The 22829-nt window shown below is 48.6% G+C and overlaps 1 protein-coding gene across 1 annotated transcript in view; it reads right to left on the bottom strand.

Annotated features, from left to right (window-relative positions):
* Nucleotides 1-22829, bottom strand: part of LOC138266595 (phospholipid scramblase family member 5-like) — a 243744-nt gene that overhangs the window by 15579 nt on the left and 205336 nt on the right. Inside the window, exon 6 of the mRNA XM_069215431.1 lies at nt 1069-1230. Coding sequence (XP_069071532.1) covers nt 1069-1230 — 162 coding nt within the window. The remainder of the gene's footprint in view (nt 1-1068; nt 1231-22829) is intronic.

Below are 22829 nucleotides of genomic sequence, written 5' to 3'. Positions count from 1 at the left end.
AGGGCCCCAGCCTGATTTTCACTGTCTGCATAGCAGACAGTGAAAATCGCGACAGGTGCAACTGCACCCGTCGCACCCCTGCAACACCGCCGGCTCCATTCGGAGCTGGCCTCTGTGTTGCAGGGCCTTTCCCGCTGGGCCGGCGGGCGCTCCTTTGGCGGGTGCCCGCCGGCCCAGCGGAAAAGCCGGTATGGCCTCCGCGGTCTTTTGACCGCGAAGCGGCCAAATGGCGGTGCCCGCATGTCAGAATGACCGCCTTAATGTTTACACTTAAAGCGACATTTTCAGAATTGTGATTTAAAATCTGACTTTATCATTAAAGTGAGCTTTTAATTACAATTCTTCTTTTCTTAAATGTAATAAGGAAACCCAATGTTATCTTTTGGGAGAGGTAGGACTTGCAGTAGTGAAAAATTAATTTAAGAGTTTTTCACTACCCGGACATGGAAAACTTAAATGTACGATGCAGCCTTTTTATGTACTTTCACCCTGCCCTCTGAGCTATTCATGGCTTACTTATATGTAATAAAAATTGAGATTTGTGTATGGTAAAGGGTCTATTGTGACAAGTCGAAATGGCATTTTAAAACTAGACACACAGGCAGTGGCATGCCTGAGACATGTATTACAGGGTTACTTAAGTGTGTGACACATTCCAATGCTGTCGGCCAACTAGTAACATTTAATTTACAGTCGTTGGGTACATGGGAGCACCAACCTACTAGGCACTTAGAAGTAAATTAAGTGTGCCAATGGGATATAAACCAGTGGTTAAGTGCATAGAGTCCGAAGCCCAACAAAAAACAAGATCAGCAAATATAGGGGAGTGAAGGCAAAAAAGTTTGGGTGAAGATCACCCTAAGGTTGACAGGTCCAAAAGTTTCTCTATTCTGACTTACCCTCTCTTATGTGGCAATATCCAGAAGTAGATTGATATAGCCTGGTACCATACGCTATTGGTCATTTATCCTATATGTAGCCCCAGAGAGTACAAAATGTTATCATGCATAGAAGTCACGGATTGTCAAGAGCAGAATGCACACTTTTTCTTTCCTCAACTTTACTTACAATAAGAAAACAAGCTCCAATCATCACTGATTTTATTTTTACATCCAGGTCAACCGGAAATTGGATCCCAAAGTTGTCTGCATTGGTGAAAACATCATTTACAAATCCAGAAAAATACTTGGAGATTTTCCCAATTGTTGACTTTTCATTCAGTGTTTTCACCTGCACAAAAGAAAACAGCATGAAGATCACTTCATTTGTATTCAATATGATTATTGTTTGTCAGGCATACGAACTTCATCAATTATAGTACAATAGAATGATGATGAATAATTGGTAATTTACAAATCCAGATAAGTACTTGGAGATTTTGCCAATTGTTGACTTTTCATTCAGAGTTTTCCCATGCACGAGAGAAAACAGCATAAAGCTCACTTATTTTTTATTCATTATATGATTATATTCTGTCAGGTGATGATGAATAATTGACTAAAATATTTTGGGAATGAAACCAGAGATACTTAAAGAACATCAGCAAGACGTATTTCACTATGTGCCTTTGAAACCTAACTACTATAATTTATTTTCCTTCCTTTTCAGAGGGAATAGTTACAGAGTTTCCATTAATTCCTTCCGTAGAGTAAATTACTTTGAGAGGAAAGGCCATTAACAGTATATTGATGCATGAACTCATGGATTTTCTTTTCTTATTGTTGTCTACATGTAGTATAGTGCACGAATTACACCCGAAGGGGTATCTCAGCGCTGTAGCACAGACCCAGGAAAAGAAAGAAGAGGACATTTTTTTTTTTTAGAAGAGGCACGTTTTATGGAGTTTTTTTTAAGCACGCTAGGCCAGATCGCGCAGGGATATACAGAGGAAGTTTATTCCAGTGATGCGGCCCTAGATAAAAAAAAGATCGTCCACCAAATTTGACTGTGGGAATGCCTAGAGGGCAGAGTAAGAGTTGATGCTTAGATCTCAGATTTCTAACGGGGCAATAGGGTACGAGTTTATGTTGGAAATACGCATGCCCTTTGCCAGATAAGAATTATGTACCTGGCATAATAGCTTAAATATGGCACGTTTCCTGATAGGAAGCCAATACAATGAACTTAAAGTAGGTTCAAATGGAGTGCCGGGGTGGAAGTTTGCAGACAAGACGAGTCGCGGTGTTCCCACAGTAGAACGCACACGTGAGTTTAGTTTTCCACTTGTCTATAATCAGTGCTTAATTTGTAAATAAAAACATGCCGGTGTCCAAAGCCCTCCTCTTAAACACTGCTGCATGTAAATGTGCGGACACAGAATAATGAGGCAGCCTAATCCTGAAGCCATCTCAGGCCTCTTCGAACCATTTAAAGCCACTCCCTGCCCCTTCTGCTTCCTCTAGCAGCTTTCTGCTTTCTCCCTTTGTGACACTTTTTCTTTTTTCTCTTCGTCCGTCTTTCCCATATGTGTCTTTTACTAGCAGAAAATGCTTGAGGCAGAAGACTAATCGCTGGCCCTCAAAAATAAGTGCTGGTGCTCAGCACCGGAAACAGCAAGCACAAATTAGGCACTGCCTATAATAGATTATCATAAGTGAGTACTGATGACACAATGTTCCACACATTAGGCTGCGAGGGCATTCATCTTTCCCCAGACACTGTCAGGGAGGAAGGTGCACATCCATATATATATTCTTACTCCACTTCTAGAAAAGAGAAATGATATTCAAGTGTCTGTGCCTATTCTCACCAAAGAACTTGAACGTAAGCAGTGTGTCCTCCACTTCTTCACTGAGAAGAGTGTTACAGTCCCGCATTTTAATAAAATATGATAGTGAAGCTGACCAACAGGAGCTAAATTGAGTGATAACTCGCTCTCCCCCGCTATGGTCTGCCTCAGATTAATTTTTCCTCAGTGTCCACACCTTACCGCCTTTGTCTTTAACATGCAGCCCTGAACCAGCCCCTCTGCTATAACCCAAGTCATTCACCCTCTGTGGTGTTGGAATGCTGGTTAGGGGGAAGGAGGGTGAAGCTGGTTGTGTGAAACTGGCTCTGGAGACCTAGGACAGTGTCTGCGTGGCTGATGATGGAGTTAGGAAAGTGCTGTTCTCACAGGGACAACTGAGAAGATGTCCTATAGCTTCCACATTGTCACAAGCTTGGCAGGGAGTATGGAACATGAACCTTTTAAGATGTACTATCAAACTGCATACATTGTGATTGTGATTTAATTTATAAAGCTCATAAATACCCGTGGGTGTCTTGGCGCTAAGAATCCAATGGCAGCCACTGAGCATAAATGCATTAATGGAAAGATGAAACAAGCAACTTTCATTCCAACCATGCATATGTTCATTTCCCATTCTGTCTATTCCTCCACCCACACGCATATAATTGATCATCAATTAACCCAAACAATCATCCTTCCATCTCTCCGCCCTCCCAAACTATGGGGCATATTACCAAGCCACTTGTGCCTCCTGGGGCCACACTAGCTTCATTTTTTTTATGCTAATGTGGCATTAAGGAAGCCATTTCCCTGTATCAAATTTACAAAGTGGCGCAATGCAGGCATTGCGCCACTTTGTAACCCCTTGTACCACATTATGCCTGTGCCAGGCATAATGTATGTGTTAGACTTTTCATCCTTGGCGTGGTCTCCCTTAACTTTTTGCCTCTGTTCCCCAGGTTGTTGATGTGTGCTGGACTCTGATTTTGCTGTTTTTGTTACTCTGGGCACTTTACCACTGCTAACCAGTGCTAAAGTGCAAGTGCTCCTGTTTAAATTATATGTAAGTGGTTCATCCATGATTGGCATATTTGAATTACTAGTAAGTCCCTAGTAATGTGCACTAGAGGTGCCAGGGCCTGTAAATCAAATGCTACTAGTGGGCCTGCAGCACTGGTTGTGCCACCCACATAAGTAGCTCTGTACTCATGTCTCAGACCTGCCACTGCAGTGTCTGTATGTGTATTTTTACACTGTAAATTCGACTTGGCAAGTGTACCCACTTGCCAGGCCTAAACCTTCCCTTTCCTTACATGTAAGGCACCCCTAAGGTAGGCCCTAGGTAGCCCCAAAGGCAGGGTGCAGTGTATGGATAAGGTAGGACATATAGTAATGTGGTTTATATGTCCTGACAGTGAAATACTGCCAATTTCGTTTTCACTGTTGCAAGGTCTGTCTCTCTCTCATAGGATAATATGGGGGCTACCTTTAAATATGATTAAAGTGTAGATTCCCCTAGAGAGTAGATGGACAGGTGGAGTTTGGGATCCCTGAACTCACAATTTAAAAATACATCTTTTAGTAAAGTTGATTTTGAGATTGTGCGTTTGAAAATGCCACTTTTAGAAAGTGAGCATTTTCTTGCTTAAACCATTCTGTGACTCTGCCTTGTTTGTGGATTCCCTGTCTGGCTCAGTTGACAGTTGGGTTGTTTTTCACCTCACACCAGACAGTGACACAAAGGGAGCTGGGGTGTGATCTGCATTTCCTGATTAGCCATCTCTGCTAGGAGGGAGGGGTGGAGTGGTCACTCTCATCTGAAAGGACTGTGCCTGCCTCTGACAATGCTGTCTCCAGCCCCCTGGTGTGTGTCTGATGCCTTGCCTGGGCAAGGCAGGATTTCACAAGAAGGTGTGAGTCCCCTTTGAAGGAAGGTGACTTCAAAGACTAAAATGGGTATAAGAAGGGCACCCAAACTTACAAACTTTAGAAACACTTCTGGAATCAAGGGGAACCTCTGCCTGGAGAAGAGCTGATCGCTGAGGAACAAGTGCTGCCCTGCCTGTGACTGTGCTTTGTGGAGCTTTCCTGCAGTGCTGCTTCTGCCAGAGTAAGAGGGCAAAGACTGGACTTTGTGTGCCTTCCATCTTGAAGAAGAAATCTCCAAGGGCTTGATGTAGAGCTTGCCTCCTGTTATTGAAGTCTCAGGGATAGCAAAGACTTCTTCCTGCCAGCACCTGGAGTCTCTGGAGAGACCCCTACTCTGCTCTGTGGTGCCCTTCCAGTTCCTGGGACCCTGAAAGGAGAGGCTGGCAGCCTAAAGACAAAAATACACGCACCGAGCACCGTGCGGAGAAAAGATCGACGCGAATCCGATCGCGGCTGAGAAAACGACGCGACGCCGACTCCGCAGCTGAGAAACGACGCCGCTGGAAACGCGACCGGAGAATCGACGCCCGGAGCAGGAGAAACGACGCGCAGCATCGCTGACGAAGGCTGAGAGATCGCAACCAGCGCCGCGGGACTTCGGACCGTCGCGTGGCTGGCTTTTTCGACGCGCCTCGCCGAGCCGAGCTGTTTTCAACGCATATACCCGTGCAGGGTTATTTTCGACGCACACCGCCCGTGCGGGGTTATTTTTGCCGCAAACCAGGTACATTTTCACGCTAGCAGCGCTAGTGTGTTGTTACAACTACCTAAAGACTCTTTTTATTTTAAACCTTTTAAAAATCATAACCTGACTTGTGTATGTTGGATTTTTGTCGTTTTGGTCTTGTTTTGTCTAGATAAATATTTCCTATTTTTCTAAACTGGTGTTGTGTCATTTTGTAGTGTTTTCATTAAGTTACTGTGTGTGTTGGTACAAATACTTTACGCCCAGCACTCTGAGGTTAAGCCTACTGCTCTGCCAAGCTACCAAGGGGGTAAGCAGGGGTTAGCTGAGGGTGATTCTCTTTTATCCTAACTAGAGTGAGGGTCCTTGCTTGAACAGGGGGTAACCTGACTGTCAACCAAAGACCCCATTTCTAACATTGGTGACCAGCGGTCGGGATTTGGACTTGTATTTGTGCTTGACATACAGTAATTAAGTGTACACTACTGTTTTGATCTCAGACCACTACGTGACCACATACTACTAGTCTTGTGATTTTTGTTTTTTTACTTGGACTGTTTTTCTCTGCATTCAGTTTCTTTTTTTCACTGATCCCGGGATTGACTTTGCTGAAACTTCATTTGAGAACTTGCTTTTCTGTTTTTGGAACTGTGCATATTTTCTTTTTAACCTCTCATCATGTCTCAGTCTGGAGATGCCCTAGCTGAAACTGCTTTTGATTTGGAGAAATTGGAGAGCTACAAGGTGGCTCAGTTGAAGCAGTTTTGTAGGAATGTTGGCTGTCCCATTGAGAGCTCATCCAAGAAGGATGAGCTGCAAAAGGCGCTGAGGGCCTGGGTGGCAGCCAAAGCAGCTGAGGGGCACACAGATGAGGAGCCAGAGGGGGAAGAGGAGTTGCAAGTCACTCACACTGATGTAGTGGGTGGGCCTGCTATGTCTCAGGGGAGAATCTCCAGGGCAGGTAGCAGTGTGTCCTCCAAGAGTCTGACACCTGGAGAGTTACAGGACAGACAGGCAGAGAGGGAGTACCAGTTGGAGCTGAAAAAGCTCAGTCTAGAGGTGGAACAGAGAAAGCTGGCCCTTGAGGAAAGGAAGATAAACATGGCTCATGAGCTCAGTTTAAAAGAGATTGATCAGAGGAGTCAGTCCAGTAGGGATGGTGGCAGCAATTCTACAGTGCAGCCTGAGAGAAGGGTACACATCCCAAAAGACCTTGTGAGGGATTATAAGAGGGAGGATGACATCTACTTGTGGTTCAAGGGTTATGAGTCAGCTCTCCACATGAACCTGGTCCCTGAAGCTCATTGGGGGGCAGCCCTGTGGAAGCATTTTGAGGCAGAGGGGAGGGACACACTGACGGCCTTAGGGGATGCTCAGAGTCTCACCTACCCTGCCATGAAGGAGGCCTTACTTACCAGGTATGGTCTCACCCCTGAGCAGTACAAAGAGAAGTTTAGATCCTACAAGAGAAAGGAATCCCAAACATGGTTGGAATGTGTTGATTCTTGTTGCAGGTCACTGGATGGTTGGGTGAAGGGCAGTAAGGTAAACACGTATGAGGGGCTTTACAATTTAATTGCTTGGGAGCACTTGTACAGTTTATGTTTTCCAGAGCTGCGCCAGCACCTCATTGACAGCAAGCTGACTGACCCCAGGAAGCTTGCACAGGAAGCGGACCGCTGGGAGAGCACCAGGGTCCAAAAGAGGTATGGGGGAGACCACGCCAAGGGTGGGCAGGGTCCCTCTCAGAAGAAAGGGGGGGGTAAGGGCAAACAGGATGAGTTCTCTAAAGGGCCCCAAACTGATTCCCAGGGTAAGGATTCCCAACCCCCCAGTGAAAAGAGGCCATGGTTCTCCAAAGGGAAGCCAATGGCAGGTGGTCCCCTACGTAAGTGCTATTCATGTGACCAGGTGGGTCATGTGAGGGGGGACCCCAAATGCCCCAAAAGTACACCGGCACCCACTGGTGCACCGTCCCAGGGTTTGGCCAGTGTAGCGCTTGGGGAGGAGTTGGTTTCAGGTGGGTGGGAACCAGCAGAAATGACCCTTGTCTCACTAGGGGACAGTGAGATGGTCCAGAGAAACCTAGTGCCTGATAACACTAAGAAGTACAGGCAATGGGTGACCATCAATGGACAGAGGGTGGAGGCTCTGAGAGACACAGGAGCCAGTGTGACTACAGTGAGGAGTCACCTGGTGTCTGAAGAGCAGATTGATCCCCGGGTACTTCACCAAGTAGTTGCAGTAGACAACTCTGAGCGCCTCTGCAGAGTGGCGCAGGTTCCCTTTGAATGGGGGGGGGTCTCAGGTTCCTGGAAAGTCGCTGTGAGTCCAACCATGCCTGTTGATTGTTTGCTAGGCAACGACCTGGAGGATTCCCCTTGGAAGGAGGTGGAACACAGGTCTCACTTGGAGATGTTGGGTCTGCCTGGGTGGGTATGCGTATCCACCCGGTCTATGGCAGCCAATCAGGGTAGTCAAGAGCCCCTGGAGCCTGAAACAGTGGCCCAGGGGACCGCCAAGAAGAGGAAAGGCAGGAGGCGCGGGAAACCCGCCCCAGAAGTTCCCACGGTCCGGGAGGAGGCAGAGCCTGAGGGTGATGCCCCGGAACCTACAGGGGAACAGGTGGCTGAACTGGGGGAGGTCCCTGAGCTGTCGCAGTGGCAGCAGGAAGGGGGACCCACCAGGGAAGTATTCTGCACAGCGCAGAAGGAATGCCCTACTCTTGAGGGACTGCGGCAGCAGGCTGCAGCCCAGGCGGCTGGCGGAGCGCCAGGTACTCACCTGATTTACTGGGAGGATGGCCTCCTGTATAGTGAGCCTAAGGTTCCTGAGCCGGGGTCAGCTCGTATGCTGGTGGTACCCCAGGGCTTCAGGACCTTCCTACTGGGTTTGGCTCATGATGTGCCTTTGGCAGGACATCTAGGGCAGGACAAGACCAATAAGAGGCTTGTCTCCCACTTTTACTGGCCCTTGATGAACAAGCAGTCAGCTGCTTATTGTAGATCTTGTCAGACTTGTCAGGCAAGTGGCAAGAGTGGGGGGAAATGCAAAGCTCCCCTCCAACCTTTACCGGTAGTCAGTACTCCCTTTGAAAGGGTAGGAATTGACATTGTGGGGCCTCTGGATCCCAAGACAGCCCTGGGCAACAGGTTAATCCTGGTCTTGGTGGACCATGCCACACGGTACCCAGAAGCTATTCCTCTAAGGACGGTCACCGCCCCCGTGGTAGGACGTGCCTTGATGGGGGTTTTTACCCGCATGGGGTTCCCCAAGGAGGTAGTATCTGATAGGGGTACAAACTTCATATCCACTTATATGAAGTCTCTGTGGAAGGTGTGTGGGGTAACCTACAAGTTCACCACCCCTTACCACCCCCAAAGTAATGGTCTGGTTGAGAGATTCAACCGCACCTTGAAAGGCATGATTCAGGGCCTGTCAGAGCCCTTGAGGCGTAAGTGGGACGTCCTCTTGCCATGCCTTCTGTTCGCTTACAGGGAGGTGCCTCAAAAGGGACTTGGCTTTAGCCCCTTTGAGCTCATCTATGGCCACCCTGTGAGGGGACCGCTCAGTCTGGTGAAGGAGGCTTTGGAGAAAGCTCCTAGTAAACCACCCCAGGATGTATTTAGCTACATGCTGGCACTAAGAAACCAGACTGCCCGCTTCAGGCGTCTCGCTCAGGAGAACCTGGAAGCAAGCCAGGAGGACATGAAACGGTGGTACGACCAGAATGCCACTCTGGTTGAGTTTCAGCCTGGACAAAAAGTGTGGGTCATGGCACCAGTAGAGCCTAGGGCTCTCCAAGATAAGTGGACTGGGCCTTTTGAGGTGGTGGAAAGAAAGAGCGAGGTCACCTATCTGGTAGACTTGCAATCCCCCAGGAACCCCTTGAGGGTCCTACATGTCAACCGCCTCAAACCCCACTTTGAGCGAACTGAGCTATCCATGCTCCTCGCGACAGATGACGGGGTGGAGGAAGAGAGTGAGCCTCTTCCTGACCTCCTGTCTGCAGGAGAGAAAGATGGGTCTGTGGAGGGAGTGATCCTCTCCCCCTCCCTGACTGAAGAACAGCAGAGGGACTGTCGCCACGTGCTGGGACAGTTCGCCTCACTGTTTTCCCTGATCCCAGGAGTCACACACCTGTGCACACATGATGTGGACACTGGGGACAGTACACCTGTTAAACATAAGGTTTACAGGGTGACTGACAGGGTGAGGGCTTGCATTAAGGAGGAAGTCTCCAAAATGTTAGCCCTAAGGGTTATTGAGCACTCCAGCAGTCCTTGGGCCAGCCCAGTGGTCTTGGTCCCAAAGGCTACTGCTCCTGGTGCCACTCCAGAACTTAGGTTCTGTGTGGACTACCGGGGTCTCAATGCGGTCAGCAAGACTGACGCACACCCCATCCCCCGAGCTGATGAGCTCATTGATCGGTTAGGAGCTGCCAAGTACCTCAGTACGTTTGATTTAACATCTGGGTACTGGCAGATTGCCTTAACTGAAGGGGCAAAGGAGAGGTCAGCATTCTCTACCCCCGATGGGCACTTCCACTTCAATGTGATGCCCTTTGGGATGAAGAATGCCCCTGCCACCTTTCAGAGGTTGGTCAACCAGGTGTTGGCAGGACTGGATGAGTTCAGTGCCGCCTACCTGGATGACATTGCTGTGTTTAGTTCCACATGGGAGGAACACCTGCAACACCTCTGGAGAGTGTTAGAGGCCCTGCAGAAGGCAGGCCTCACTATTAAGGCGAGCAAGTGCCAAATAGGGCAGGGTTCTGTTGTGTACTTAGGACACCAGGTGGGGAGTGGCCAGGTGGCACCCCTACAGCCTAAGATTGACACGATTCTGGCTTGGGAGCCTCCCAAGACCCAGACTGAAGTGAGAGCCTTTTTAGGTCTCACAGGATACTATCGGAGGTTCGTTAAGGGATATGGTACCATTGTTACCCCCTTAACTGAGTTGACTTCTAAGAAGCAACCCAAGAAAGTGATCTGGACAGAGGCTTGCCAGAACGCTTTTGATGCCCTGAAGGCTGCCATGTGCACAGCACCGGTGCTGAAGGCACCTGACTACTCCACGGAGTTTGTTGTACAGACAGACGCCTCAGAGCATGGTATTGGAGCAGTACTCTCACAGCTGAATGAAGAGGGCCTAGATCAACCCGTAGCCTTCATTAGCAGAAGGTTACTACCCAGGGAACGTAGGTGGAGTGCCATAGAACGTGAAGCGTTTGCTGTGGTCTGGGCACTGAAGAAGCTAAGACCCTACTTGTTTGGGACTCACTTCCGAGTTCAGACCGACCACAGACCCCTCAGATGGTTAATGCAGATGAGGGGTGAGAACCCAAAACTGTTGAGGTGGTCCATTTCCCTACAGGGGATGGACTTTACGGTGGAACATCGACCCGGTACAGAACACGCCAATGCTGATGGTCTGTCCAGGTTCTTCCGCCTTAGTGATGAGAACTCCCATGAGGTTGGGTAGTTGCTCCCCACTTTTAGCTGGGGGGGACACGTGTTAGACTTTTCATCCTTGGCGTGGTCTCCCTTAACTTTTTGCCTCTGTTCCCCAGGTTGTTGATGTGTGCTGGACTCTGATTTTGCTGTTTTTGTTACTCTGGGCACTTTACCACTGCTAACCAGTGCTAAAGTGCAAGTGCTCCTGTTTAAATTATATGTAAGTGGTTCATCCATGATTGGCATATTTGAATTACTAGTAAGTCCCTAGTAATGTGCACTAGAGGTGCCAGGGCCTGTAAATCAAATGCTACTAGTGGGCCTGCAGCACTGGTTGTGCCACCCACATAAGTAGCTCTGTACTCATGTCTCAGACCTGCCACTGCAGTGTCTGTATGTGTATTTTTACACTGTAAATTCGACTTGGCAAGTGTACCCACTTGCCAGGCCTAAACCTTCCCTTTCCTTACATGTAAGGCACCCCTAAGGTAGGCCCTAGGTAGCCCCAAAGGCAGGGTGCAGTGTATGGATAAGGTAGGACATATAGTAATGTGGTTTATATGTCCTGACAGTGAAATACTGCCAATTTCGTTTTCACTGTTGCAAGGTCTGTCTCTCTCTCATAGGATAATATGGGGGCTACCTTTAAATATGATTAAAGTGTAGATTCCCCTAGAGAGTAGATGGACAGGTGGAGTTTGGGATCCCTGAACTCACAATTTAAAAATACATCTTTTAGTAAAGTTGATTTTGAGATTGTGCGTTTGAAAATGCCACTTTTAGAAAGTGAGCATTTTCTTGCTTAAACCATTCTGTGACTCTGCCTTGTTTGTGGATTCCCTGTCTGGCTCAGTTGACAGTTGGGTTGTTTTTCACCTCACACCAGACAGTGACACAAAGGGAGCTGGGGTGTGATCTGCATTTCCTGATTAGCCATCTCTGCTAGGAGGGAGGGGTGGAGTGGTCACTCTCATCTGAAAGGACTGTGCCTGCCTCTGACAATGCTGTCTCCAGCCCCCTGGTGTGTGTCTGATGCCTTGCCTGGGCAAGGCAGGATTTCACAAGAAGGTGTGAGTCCCCTTTGAAGGAAGGTGACTTCAAAGACTAAAATGGGTATAAGAAGGGCACCCAAACTTACAAACTTTAGAAACACTTCTGGAATCAAGGGGAACCTCTGCCTGGAGAAGAGCTGATCGCTGAGGAACAAGTGCTGCCCTGCCTGTGACTGTGCTTTGTGGAGCTTTCCTGCAGTGCTGCTTCTGCCAGAGTAAGAGGGCAAAGACTGGACTTTGTGTGCCTTCCATCTTGAAGAAGAAATCTCCAAGGGCTTGATGTAGAGCTTGCCTCCTGTTATTGAAGTCTCAGGGATAGCAAAGACTTCTTCCTGCCAGCACCTGGAGTCTCTGGAGAGACCCCTACTCTGCTCTGTGGTGCCCTTCCAGTTCCTGGGACCCTGAAAGGAGAGGCTGGCAGCCTAAAGACAAAAATACACGCACCGAGCACCGTGCGGAGAAAAGATCGACGCGAATCCGATCGCGGCTGAGAAAACGACGCAACGCCGGCTCCGCAGCTGAGAAACGACGCCGCTGGAAACGCGACCGGAGAATCGACGCCCGGAGCAGGAGAAACGACGCGCAGCATCGCTGACGAAGGCTGAGAGATCGCAACCAGCGCCGCGGGACTTCGGACCGTCGCGTGGCTGGCTTTTTCGACGCGCCTCGCCGAGCCGAGCTGTTTTCAACGCATATACCCGTGCAGGGTTATTTTCGACGCACACCGCCCGTGCGGGGTTATTTTTGCCGCAAACCAGGTACATTTTCACGCTAGCAGCGCTAGTGTGTTGTTACAACTACCTAAAGACTCTTTTTATTTTAAACCTTTTAAAAATCATAACCTGACTTGTGTATGTTGGATTTTTGTCGTTTTGGTCTTGTTTTGTCTAGATAAATATTTCCTATTTTTCTAAACTGGTGTTGTGTCATTTTGTAGTGTTTTCATTAAGTTACTGTGTGTGTTGGTACAAATACTTTACGCCCAGCACTCTGAGGTTAAGCCTACTGCTCTGCCAAGCTACCAAGGGGGTAAGCAGGGGTTAGCTGAGGGTGATTCTCTTTTATCCTAACTAGAGTGAGGGTCCTTGCTTGAACAGGGGGTAACCTGACTGTCAACCAAAGACCCCATTTCTAACAGTATGCAAGGGGGCTTTTCGAACCAGGGAGGCCCGAAAAAATGGCGCAGTGAAATTTACAACATTTTACTGCACCTTTTTTCCATCATTTTTAACGCCTGCTCATAGCAGGCATTAAAATGATACACCCATATTAACCTAAGCGTATCCCTTTGCTTTGCTGCACTAGCGTCAACATTTGTGACATTAGTGTATCAAAGCCCTACAATAACATAAAAAATGTTGACGCTATTGTGATAGCGATCACCAAGGTGCGCTGTATTGTAAATGTGATGCAACCATGGTGTTGTTAGTTGGCAGCAGGGAAACAGAAGAAAAGTGTCAAATTGGGATTGATGCACCACTTTCTTGTAATTCTGCCCCATCTCTCTAAGCTTCTATGTATTAATTCACTCTCGTGTTTTCAATTCGTAATGCATATATTCTCTTTGACATCCATAAATTATTCACTACTAGTGATGCATTCTCCATCAACGTATACTTGCCTGAGTGACTGTAGGCTTTGTAGGCTGTGGTCTGCCCACCTGCATGCATATTTTCTCTTTGTATCTGTCTCCTTATGTGTGTTGTGGTACTCATTTGGTGTGGGCATCAATATATTAGCCTATACATGTGCTTGTCCACCGTTAGATCATTCACATATGTTAGTCTGTGTGCGTGCTCATATGCCTGCACAGACTTAAGGATGTCTACAATTGTTTGTTCTTCCCATGGATTTCAAGATGAATATATTATATGTTTGAGCATTAACGTCTGTCTCCTTGACTGTAGATGAGCGCATGAGCGTTACAAGTTTTTATTTTCTGCATGGTGCCAATATATGTGTTGGCCTGTGTGTGTATCTGCATGTATTTATGTTGAGTTGCTCAGAGTTTCTAGGTACATGTTGTTGTGGATCTGGTTTGTGAGCATTAATATATGCTGGGTAAGAGCCTGCAAATAGTGTACCATTCATTTTACCTGTATCAAAAACAAAGAAGTGTATGAACGATAATAATCATAGATGGGTCACATACATAACACACAATGAATAGAACCCATACATAATATCTAGTAGATTGTACCCATACATTACACAGTTTTTGATAGGTAGCTCACACAAATGCAATGTTTTTCGGCTTGGGATTTCACCTGACATCTTAGACAACACAAGTTTTATTTGAGCTGTCAGTGATGTCAATCAGATCCTACATTATCACACCTCGATATGGTTGACAGCTACGTATAACAACCCTCTATGTTGCAAATATGAATAAGTTTATGCCTGCTCCTCCTCATCCATGTACTCAAGCCGAGGTTAACACAGTGTCTTGGAGCACATGGTACTAGATCTGGCTCACAGCATAATATTTGTGTTTGTGCCCAGATACATTTGTCCATTGACAGTATATGCAAGTTATCAATTATCTGGAACATTTGAAAAGTGTACACAGGATCACTTCACAATAAACATTACCTTGTCTTACTAAAAGTGGACATCAGTGATGCTCATAATATTAACCACAACTCATCACACCAGTGTCCTTCCCATATTTTGTTCAGCTACAATACTGCCAATGGTGCCCCTGTTGATCGCAACAGAGTAAGTGCATTAGTCTGGTGCCCTAGTTCATCATACTTGATCCCACAGATCAAGATAACAGTGCCTCATGTCTTCACAACAACAGCCCAGTTCATTACATCAGTGCCACATATCTATATCTATATTTTTCTGACCTCATTTTTGCTGGCTTTAGGACTCTGCGCACTTTACCACTGCTAATCAGTGCTAAAGTGCATATGCTCTCTCCTTAAAACACGGTGACATTGGATCAATCAGACTATTCAATTTACTTATAAGTCCCTAGTAGAGGTCACTATATGTGCCCAGGCCCTTTAGAATAAATGCTACTAGTGGGCCTGCAGTATTGATTGTGCCACCCACTTTAGTAGCCCCTTAACCTCGTCTCAGGCCTGCCATTGCAAGGCCTGGGTGTGCAGTTTTACTGCCAATTCGACTTAGCATTTAAAAGTACTTGCCAAGCCTAAAACTCCTGTTTTTCTACATATAAGATACCCCTAAGGTATGCCCTAGGTAACCCACAGTGCAGGGTGCTGTGTAGGCAAAACAGCAGGACATGTACCTGTGTAGTTTTCATGTCCTGGTAGTGTAAAAGTCCTAACTTTGTTTTTACACTGCTGTGAGGCCTGCTCCCTTCAAAGGCTAACATTGGCGCTGCCCTCATGCATTGTTTGAGTGGTAGCTGCTGAGCTGAAAGGAGTAGGAAGGTCATATTTAGTATGGCGAGAATGGTGATATAAAATCCTGCTGACTGGTGAAGTTGGATTTAATATTACTAATTTAGAAATGCCACTTTTAGAAAGTGAGCATTTCTCTGCACTTAAATCCTTTAGTGCCTTACTATCCATGTCTGACTGGGTTTAGTTGACAGCTCCTTGTGCATTCACTCAGACGCACCCCAAACACAGGATACTCAGCCTCACTTGCAGACATCTGCATTTTGAATGGGTCTTCCTGGGCTGGGAGGGTGGAGGGCCTGCCCTCACACAAAGTATTGCCACACCCCCTACTGGGACCATGGCAGACAGGATTGAGCTGAAAGCCACTCTTTGATGTCTCCCCCACTTCAAAGGCACATTTGCGTATATAAACAGGGCCTCTGCCCCTACCAACACTGATACTTCCTGGAGAAGAAACTTGCAACCAGAACTTGCATTATGCCAAGAACTGCCTGGCTGCTTTCTGTGAAGGGCTGCTGCCTTGCTTTTGCCCTGCTGCCTTGCTGCTCTCTGGCTGTGGTGAAGAAGTGCTCTCCAAGGGCTTGGATAGAGTTTGCCTCCTGTTCCCTGAAGTCTCAGCACCAAAAATACTTTATCTCTTCAAGAAGGACTCCTTTTGTGGTGAAATTCGACGCCCAGTGTGCCAGAAACGATGCAAGCCTGCCCCCCGGTGAAAATTTCACTGCACCTTGAACCGGAATGACGCAGTCCGACTTCACAAAGAGAAGATCAAAGCAGTGCCAGATTAGCGACCGGAAATTCGACGCACGGCCCCCTTGAGTGACATGCAGCCGACCCGGAACAATGCAGCCTGACTCCCAGAGAGGAATCGACGCAGCGCCTGCCGCGTGGGAGGAAATTCAACGCAACGCCCACTGGATCGCCACAGCTCCTGTGACTTTGTCCTGACAGCACAGGAAATCCACTCATCTCCTCCTCTACGGTTCTTTGCAGAGATTTTTCACACAAACCAGGTACTTTCTGCTTGAAAGAGACTTTGTTTTCTTTAAAAAGACTTAATACACTTTATATCACTTTTCAGTGATATCTATACATTTACTTATTGCATCTTTAATCATTTTGACCTGCATTTATCTAGATAAATGTTATATATTTTTCTAAACACCTTGTGGTTTATGTTTGTGGTGCTATATGGTGTTATTGTATGCTTTATTGCAGAAATATTTTACACATTGCCTTCTAAGTTAAGCCTGACTGCTCAGTGCCAAGCTACCAGAGGGTGGGCACAGGATAATTTGGATTGTGTGTGACTTACCCTGACTAGAGTGAGGGTCCTTGCTTGGACAGGGGTAACCTGACTGTCAACCAAAGACCCCATTTCTAACAATGCCCGGGTAATTATTCAGTTCCACAGTTCACCTTCAAGTGCCACTGCTCCCATACAACCATTGTTTCCCCAATTCACTCATGAGCATTAGCATTAACCCAGCTGGCCCACACTTTCCACATTGTCCCATTTAAACCAGTGCCAGAGATTCACACAACTTTGACAGTCTACTCCTCATTGTATGTTTTAACCCATCAGCATCTAGCTTTAGTGTACCCACTATTCTTCTTAAATAGCCACCAGTATTCCATCAACTTCACAGTTCAATCACCAGAATCTGATTTCCCACACTAGTATTGGAGCCTGCCTCTCAGTGTTGTGGCTTTCCCACGAGCACCAAATATATCTCACAAGTGCAGCACTTTATCCAATGTTAAGTAAGTCATCCACGGTGAGATGATGATTCTGATCATCTGGCCTGCCATGATTTTTTCGCTTTTGAACCACCTGTTTTTTTATCTTTTACAGTGAGGAAGCCTCCTAGTCAGGGACTCCCACACAGTAAACTCATGGTAATATGGACTGCACGTGTGACCAATGGTGCCATCTTGCTAAGGAAAGACTACTGTGGCGCAGCAAGAGTAGGAGGCCCCAGGCTGGGTACACATGATCATATGTGCACACGCCTGTGCAGCCATGTAAGGGCTGTGCCGGGAGGGTTCCTGACGTGTGCAGCCAAAGAACTGCGCTTAAGGAACCTGGCGCAGAAGGAACTATGCAGAGTGGGTGGCGACCTGGAGTAGGCTTCATGAGATGGGTGTACACAGAGGAGGAATAGTCAGTGTGCTTACTGTATTTTTAGCATAGGGACACTCAGGTACATGTCAACATCAGTGTGCTTACTGCCTTTTCACTGTAGGGACGCTCCATTCAATGTCAATAGGAAAGAGTGGCCTAGGGCATAACTCAGGTCCAATAAGCCCCAGAGAGACCAGAGTCGAACCAATGCACACTGTTACCTGTATTAAAAGAGTGATGCAGTAGGTTACAAAAGCATAGTAGTACCACTTATGGGTCATCCAGGAATGTCCTCTTTCTGTGGCTCAGCTCATGATTATGGTCAAAAACTGCTCTATCCAGATGCCTGAGCATGGCCTTGCATCAATCAGGCAGTGTCAGCCCCTGCCAGGAAATGGGTGGAGAAGCCCTGAAAGGAATGTTAGGAAGGAGTTTAAGAGCACATGTGGCCCAAGCTCCTGGATGACACCATCTTTGAGCTATCCCAAAAGACTGTGAAGGAAGGACTGATGTGGCACTTCTGGATTGGCCAGAGGTGTAGGCCTGCTGGACACTTCCGCCCCCACATAAAAGGTCCTGCACAGGGGAGAGCTCTTGCTCTTGGCTGTGCTTTACTGCTGGACACTGAGACTGAAGGCAGGCGTCATGGACAACTGGAAAGAAGAACCCATTGGGGCAGGGATTCTGCCCCTGAAGGACTTCAGGCTGAGCGAGGCGAAGGCCAGGACCAGGTAAACCACCCCCTTACTCCCCCTGCGGACTAGTTGGGGGAAAGGCTGGGCTGGTGCAAGGAGAGCGCACTGCCCAGAAGGAAAGGAGGGCACCCAGAGGAAAGGCTGGTCTGGGGAGTCAGTGGGAGTGGCCCGTTATCATCTGGGACACTTCTAGGCCAGGAGGCCTAAGGAGAGTGCTCCTGGTGGCAAGAGATTGTCACCAGGAGTGAAACCACACCAGAACCATCCAAATCGGCCCTTAGGGGCCCAAGATATCTAAAGAAGAAGGTCTGTGACCTTTGACCTACTGCTGAACGAGTGGCGACATGCGTGGGGCTCCGCCACTGCTCCGGTCGATGCTCCCAGGGTGAGCTAGGGCCTGGGGGCTGCCCCCAAACAGAAGCCAAGCCGGGGGCTGCTATCGCAACCCTGTGAAGACAAACAGAGGGCCCCGGATCCCATCCCATGGCTCCACAAAGAAGGAAGGCAGACCCCATCCTTGTGCCCCACCAGGAAGAAAAATTAGGGGATACCGTTGCGTTCCCTGTGAAGATGCCTACCGGCTGAGGGAGAGCTGGCAGACTAACACTAAGCCAGGGAGCGCCGTCACGCTCCCAATGAAGATGGTGCCAGGGTCCCGGACCCCATTCCGGAGCCCGACCAAATGACTAAGTCGGGAGGTGCTGTCAGAACAGCGGGCCCAGGGCCCCATCCCGGGGCTCTGCAAAGAGGTCAAGGCTGGGGAGTGCCGTCATGCACCGTAGAGTGGCGAAGGGGCCACAGACCCCATTCCAAGGCCTTGATGCGGCATGAGAGGAGGGGGGAGTGCCATCACACTCCCCCCAAGCAGCCTGTCCAGCTGCCCAGCAGCACGCATCTGCCCGCAGGAGTAGGCAGACACCAAAGAACAGGCTCCCGCAGCAGCCCCCCCAAGCCACCCCCCCCAACCCCACTCACCTGACGGGGGTGTTCCAGGTGGGACCGGACACACCCCAATGATGAGGGCAGCCGGGGTTGGGCTTCCTTCGCTGTCCTCCACTGAGGAGGCATCATAACGGGGGTGTCCGGGTGGGACCAGACACCCCCCAATCAAAAGCGCAGTCGGCGGTGGGCTCCCCGTGCTGCCATGACACCAGGAAACACGGCAGATCAAGGTCTTGCGAGATCCAAGTCCTCCAGAATACAGTGCTCAGCTGGTTGTGTCCCCAGAAAGATGGGGCCACCACTAACAAAGTGCCCATTGTCAGAAGGAGATGCAGGAACAGCGCAGCGTCACTCCAATGCCAAGTTTATGTCCCCCACCATAGGATGGGTGGGGCAAAGGAAACATAACCACCCAAGGGTTACAACCAAATGTAAAACACCAGCGTTTTAGAGTTTCTGTTCTTGGCTTGTGTGACTGCATCCTTTAGGGGTGCAGGACGGTATTACATTAGAATAATCAAGTGTACTATATTATACCAGTATAGTAAAAAAGGAATCAAAAAGTTATCTTTATTGTTAAAAGTATTTAAACATGTCTCTAAGTGTTTTTGGTAACACTGATGTGCATAGTGCGATTGATACCCACTCTCTTGTACAGTAAGTGTGCTTATCTGTTAGATTTTGTTGCTTTCACTCTACATTACAGGCAAATGTTGCATTGGGATACCAGAGATTGTTTTGCCTTGTGGGTGGATGGATTATATTTCCGCTAGGGGGAGACATGAGAGATCGCACAATGTCATCCAAGGGTAATTCCATCAATTTGTGTATAGTTGTAAATTGTTGCATAATATTGAGTAGTGTGTGTGTGTGATAAATGTACTTTTACTTTATCCAAAGAAAAAGCACAGACTGGACAATCATTTACTGAGTGCCATGCTTGCGTGCTCATGAATGGGGATTACCAGCCAACACCACCTGCCTTGAGTAAGCCCTGGACTGCTCAGCAACGCCACCCTATGAGAGTCAAGCACTATAATGGGCTGTTTGGCTTCCAGTGGTGTTCGTGTGCGGGCCCATTACTTGCGCAGGCCACACAACTAATCACCCACCTCCCAACATCCACCACAGCCCCAATTTACCCATCAGAATCTCACTTAACTAGTTTGTACCTCAGTTTATACAATGCTCCTATTCAACTACTACTTCCTCCAATTCACTCAGCTATTGGCCATGCACACAATCCATGCCTCTCAAATCAATTATGAAACATTTCAGATAGACCCCATCATGGCAGACAGAGCTCCAAATTCAGGCAACCTCACCCATTCAACCAGGCAATGTCCAAGCCATTTGTTCCACACTAGTGGACATAATGGGCCTCATTTATGAGGAAGTGGTACAGCACAGCCCTGCACCAAATTTGGCCGCGGTGAGTGGAAGAAACATGAGGATGCACTGTATTTACAAAAAGTGTCTTAACGCTGCCTTGTAAATATGGTGAAGGCATTGTGCCACCAGAGCATCACAAAAAGAGATGCTCCGGTGGCCCGAGGCCCTCGTGAATGAGGCCCAATGTTTCTGAGCTCGAGTATAGTAACATTTAACAAAAATCGCTGGATATTTGAGTACAGCATAAAAGTACCAACTGTGCCTCTATGTCATTGTGGTTTAATTTTTGCCACCATGCCAGTTCAGTTCCTCCTCCCTAGTTCCTTAAGTGCTTCACTTCAGGCAGTGACCTCAGTTTCCCCGTTCAGACTTTACTTGTACATTAAAAAAGCTATAATTCAGACAGTTCCTCAGATAGTTTTGGCCAGGGCTTCCCAATATCTTTATTTATAAGCCCGTCCTGGCATTGTACTTTGCATCCCTGTTGTGGAGGTCCCATCTCTTTCATATAGGGTCGGATGTATGAAGCTATATAGGTGGTCATTCTGACCTCGGCGGTAAAAGGCGCCTACCGCGGTCAGAAATCCTCCATAATCCCGCCGCGGTCGCGGAAACCCGCCACGGTCATTCTGACCCGCAGAAGGCAAACCTCCGAAAATCCGACCGCCACAACAGACCGCCAGACCAGCGGTCGGCGGAAAGGTGGAGGTGACCAAACCTCCACCGCCACGCCAACAGAAATACGCCCATCCCATTACGACCCACGAATCCACGCGGCGGTCATTCAAACGCGGTATTCCATTGGCGGGACACACCGGCGCGGTCAGAATACACACAAACGAACAAAACTCACCCACATTGGACGATTTGAATCCCACACACCTGATACACATACACACACCACTCCCACACACACAATACAATATAAAACACCCACCCACATCACCCACAAACCCCTACGCTTACAAATTCGTAAAGAAGGCAAGAGCGAGACACCAGCATCCAAAACATAACAGCCACAGCCACTCAACACCATCACCCACACACTATCCACACACAAAACAACACACACCACCACACTCAACTCACTTAAATACACATACTCCACCCCACACATCATACACACCACCCCATGGCACCCCAAAGACAACCCCGCTTCACAGACGAAGAACTCAAGGTTATGGTGGAGGAAATCGTTCGTGTAGAGCCCCAGCTGTTCGGCACACAGATACAATACACCAGCATTGCCCGGAGGACGGAGCTATGGCAGAGGATTGTCGACAGGGTGAACGCAGTGGGACAGCACCCCAGAAATCGGGAAGACATCAGGAAGCGATGGAACGACCTACGGGGGAAGCTGCGTTCCATGGTATCCAGGCACAACATCGCCGTGCAGAAGACTGGCGGAGGACCCCCACCTCAACCCCCACAATTCACATCATGGGAGGAGGAAGTCTTGAACATCCTGCATCCTGACGGCCTCGCAGGAGTCGGCAGAGGAATGGATACTGGTAAGTTGAAGCTTCAATACTGCTTCCCCCCCACCTGCATGCCAAATCAGACCCCAACCCTCACCCCCATCCTTGAACCCCATCCTCACCCCCACCCTCACCCCCACCACCATCCTCACCCCCACCACCATCCTCACCCCCAACACCATCCTCACCCCCACCCCCAGCACACCTATTCCCCGCCAATGTCTCACCATCACAACCCACACATCCCAAAACCTAGGCCTGCATGCGTCCACTAAGCATGGACACCCATCACCAAAGCATGCCCAATGCATATACACATCCCCCCCACAAGCCACCCTCACCAAAGCCCCCACACACGAATGCCAGCACTTGGGGACACGTGAACCCACAGATACACCCATATGCGACACATTTAAACTATAACCATACCTCTATACCCCTGCAGGACCCGACCGTCAACACACCGCGGCTGAGGGGCCAGAATTATCCACATCCCCCACCCAAGAGGCCGTCAGCGATGACAGCAGCTCTGTCGATCTGGACACCGATGACCAGCCCGGACCATCGGGGACCTCTGGACAGTCGGTTCCCCTCACACAGGCACAGGCCACTATAGACCCTAACCCCTCTGGGAACACCAGCACAGCTCCCACCCAGCGGGCCCATGCCTCTGTCTCCAGGGCGCGTCAATCTGCGGTGTGTCTACCACTACAGGGCACCCAGGATAACCCACCACCCCAACAACAACAGGGACCTGGGGGCAGTGGTAGTGGGCACACCGGCCAGGGGGCAGAGGCCCAGGGAAACAGGGCAACTCGGCGGGCAGCTGTGCGACAGGGGGGGGAGGAGAGGCCCAGGGAACCCACTCTCCACGAGGTCCTCACCACCATCATGGGAGCATACAACCGCTCCCAGGAGACGATGGCGACGGTACTGGCCCGGTTCCAGGAGATCCAGGTGCTGCAGG

The sequence above is a fragment of the Pleurodeles waltl genome, chromosome 11, assembly GCF_031143425.1.
Source record: "Pleurodeles waltl isolate 20211129_DDA chromosome 11, aPleWal1.hap1.20221129, whole genome shotgun sequence".
Classification (NCBI taxonomy): domain Eukaryota; kingdom Metazoa; phylum Chordata; class Amphibia; order Caudata; family Salamandridae; genus Pleurodeles; species Pleurodeles waltl.
This window is presented reverse-complemented; position numbering and strand designations above follow the sequence as displayed.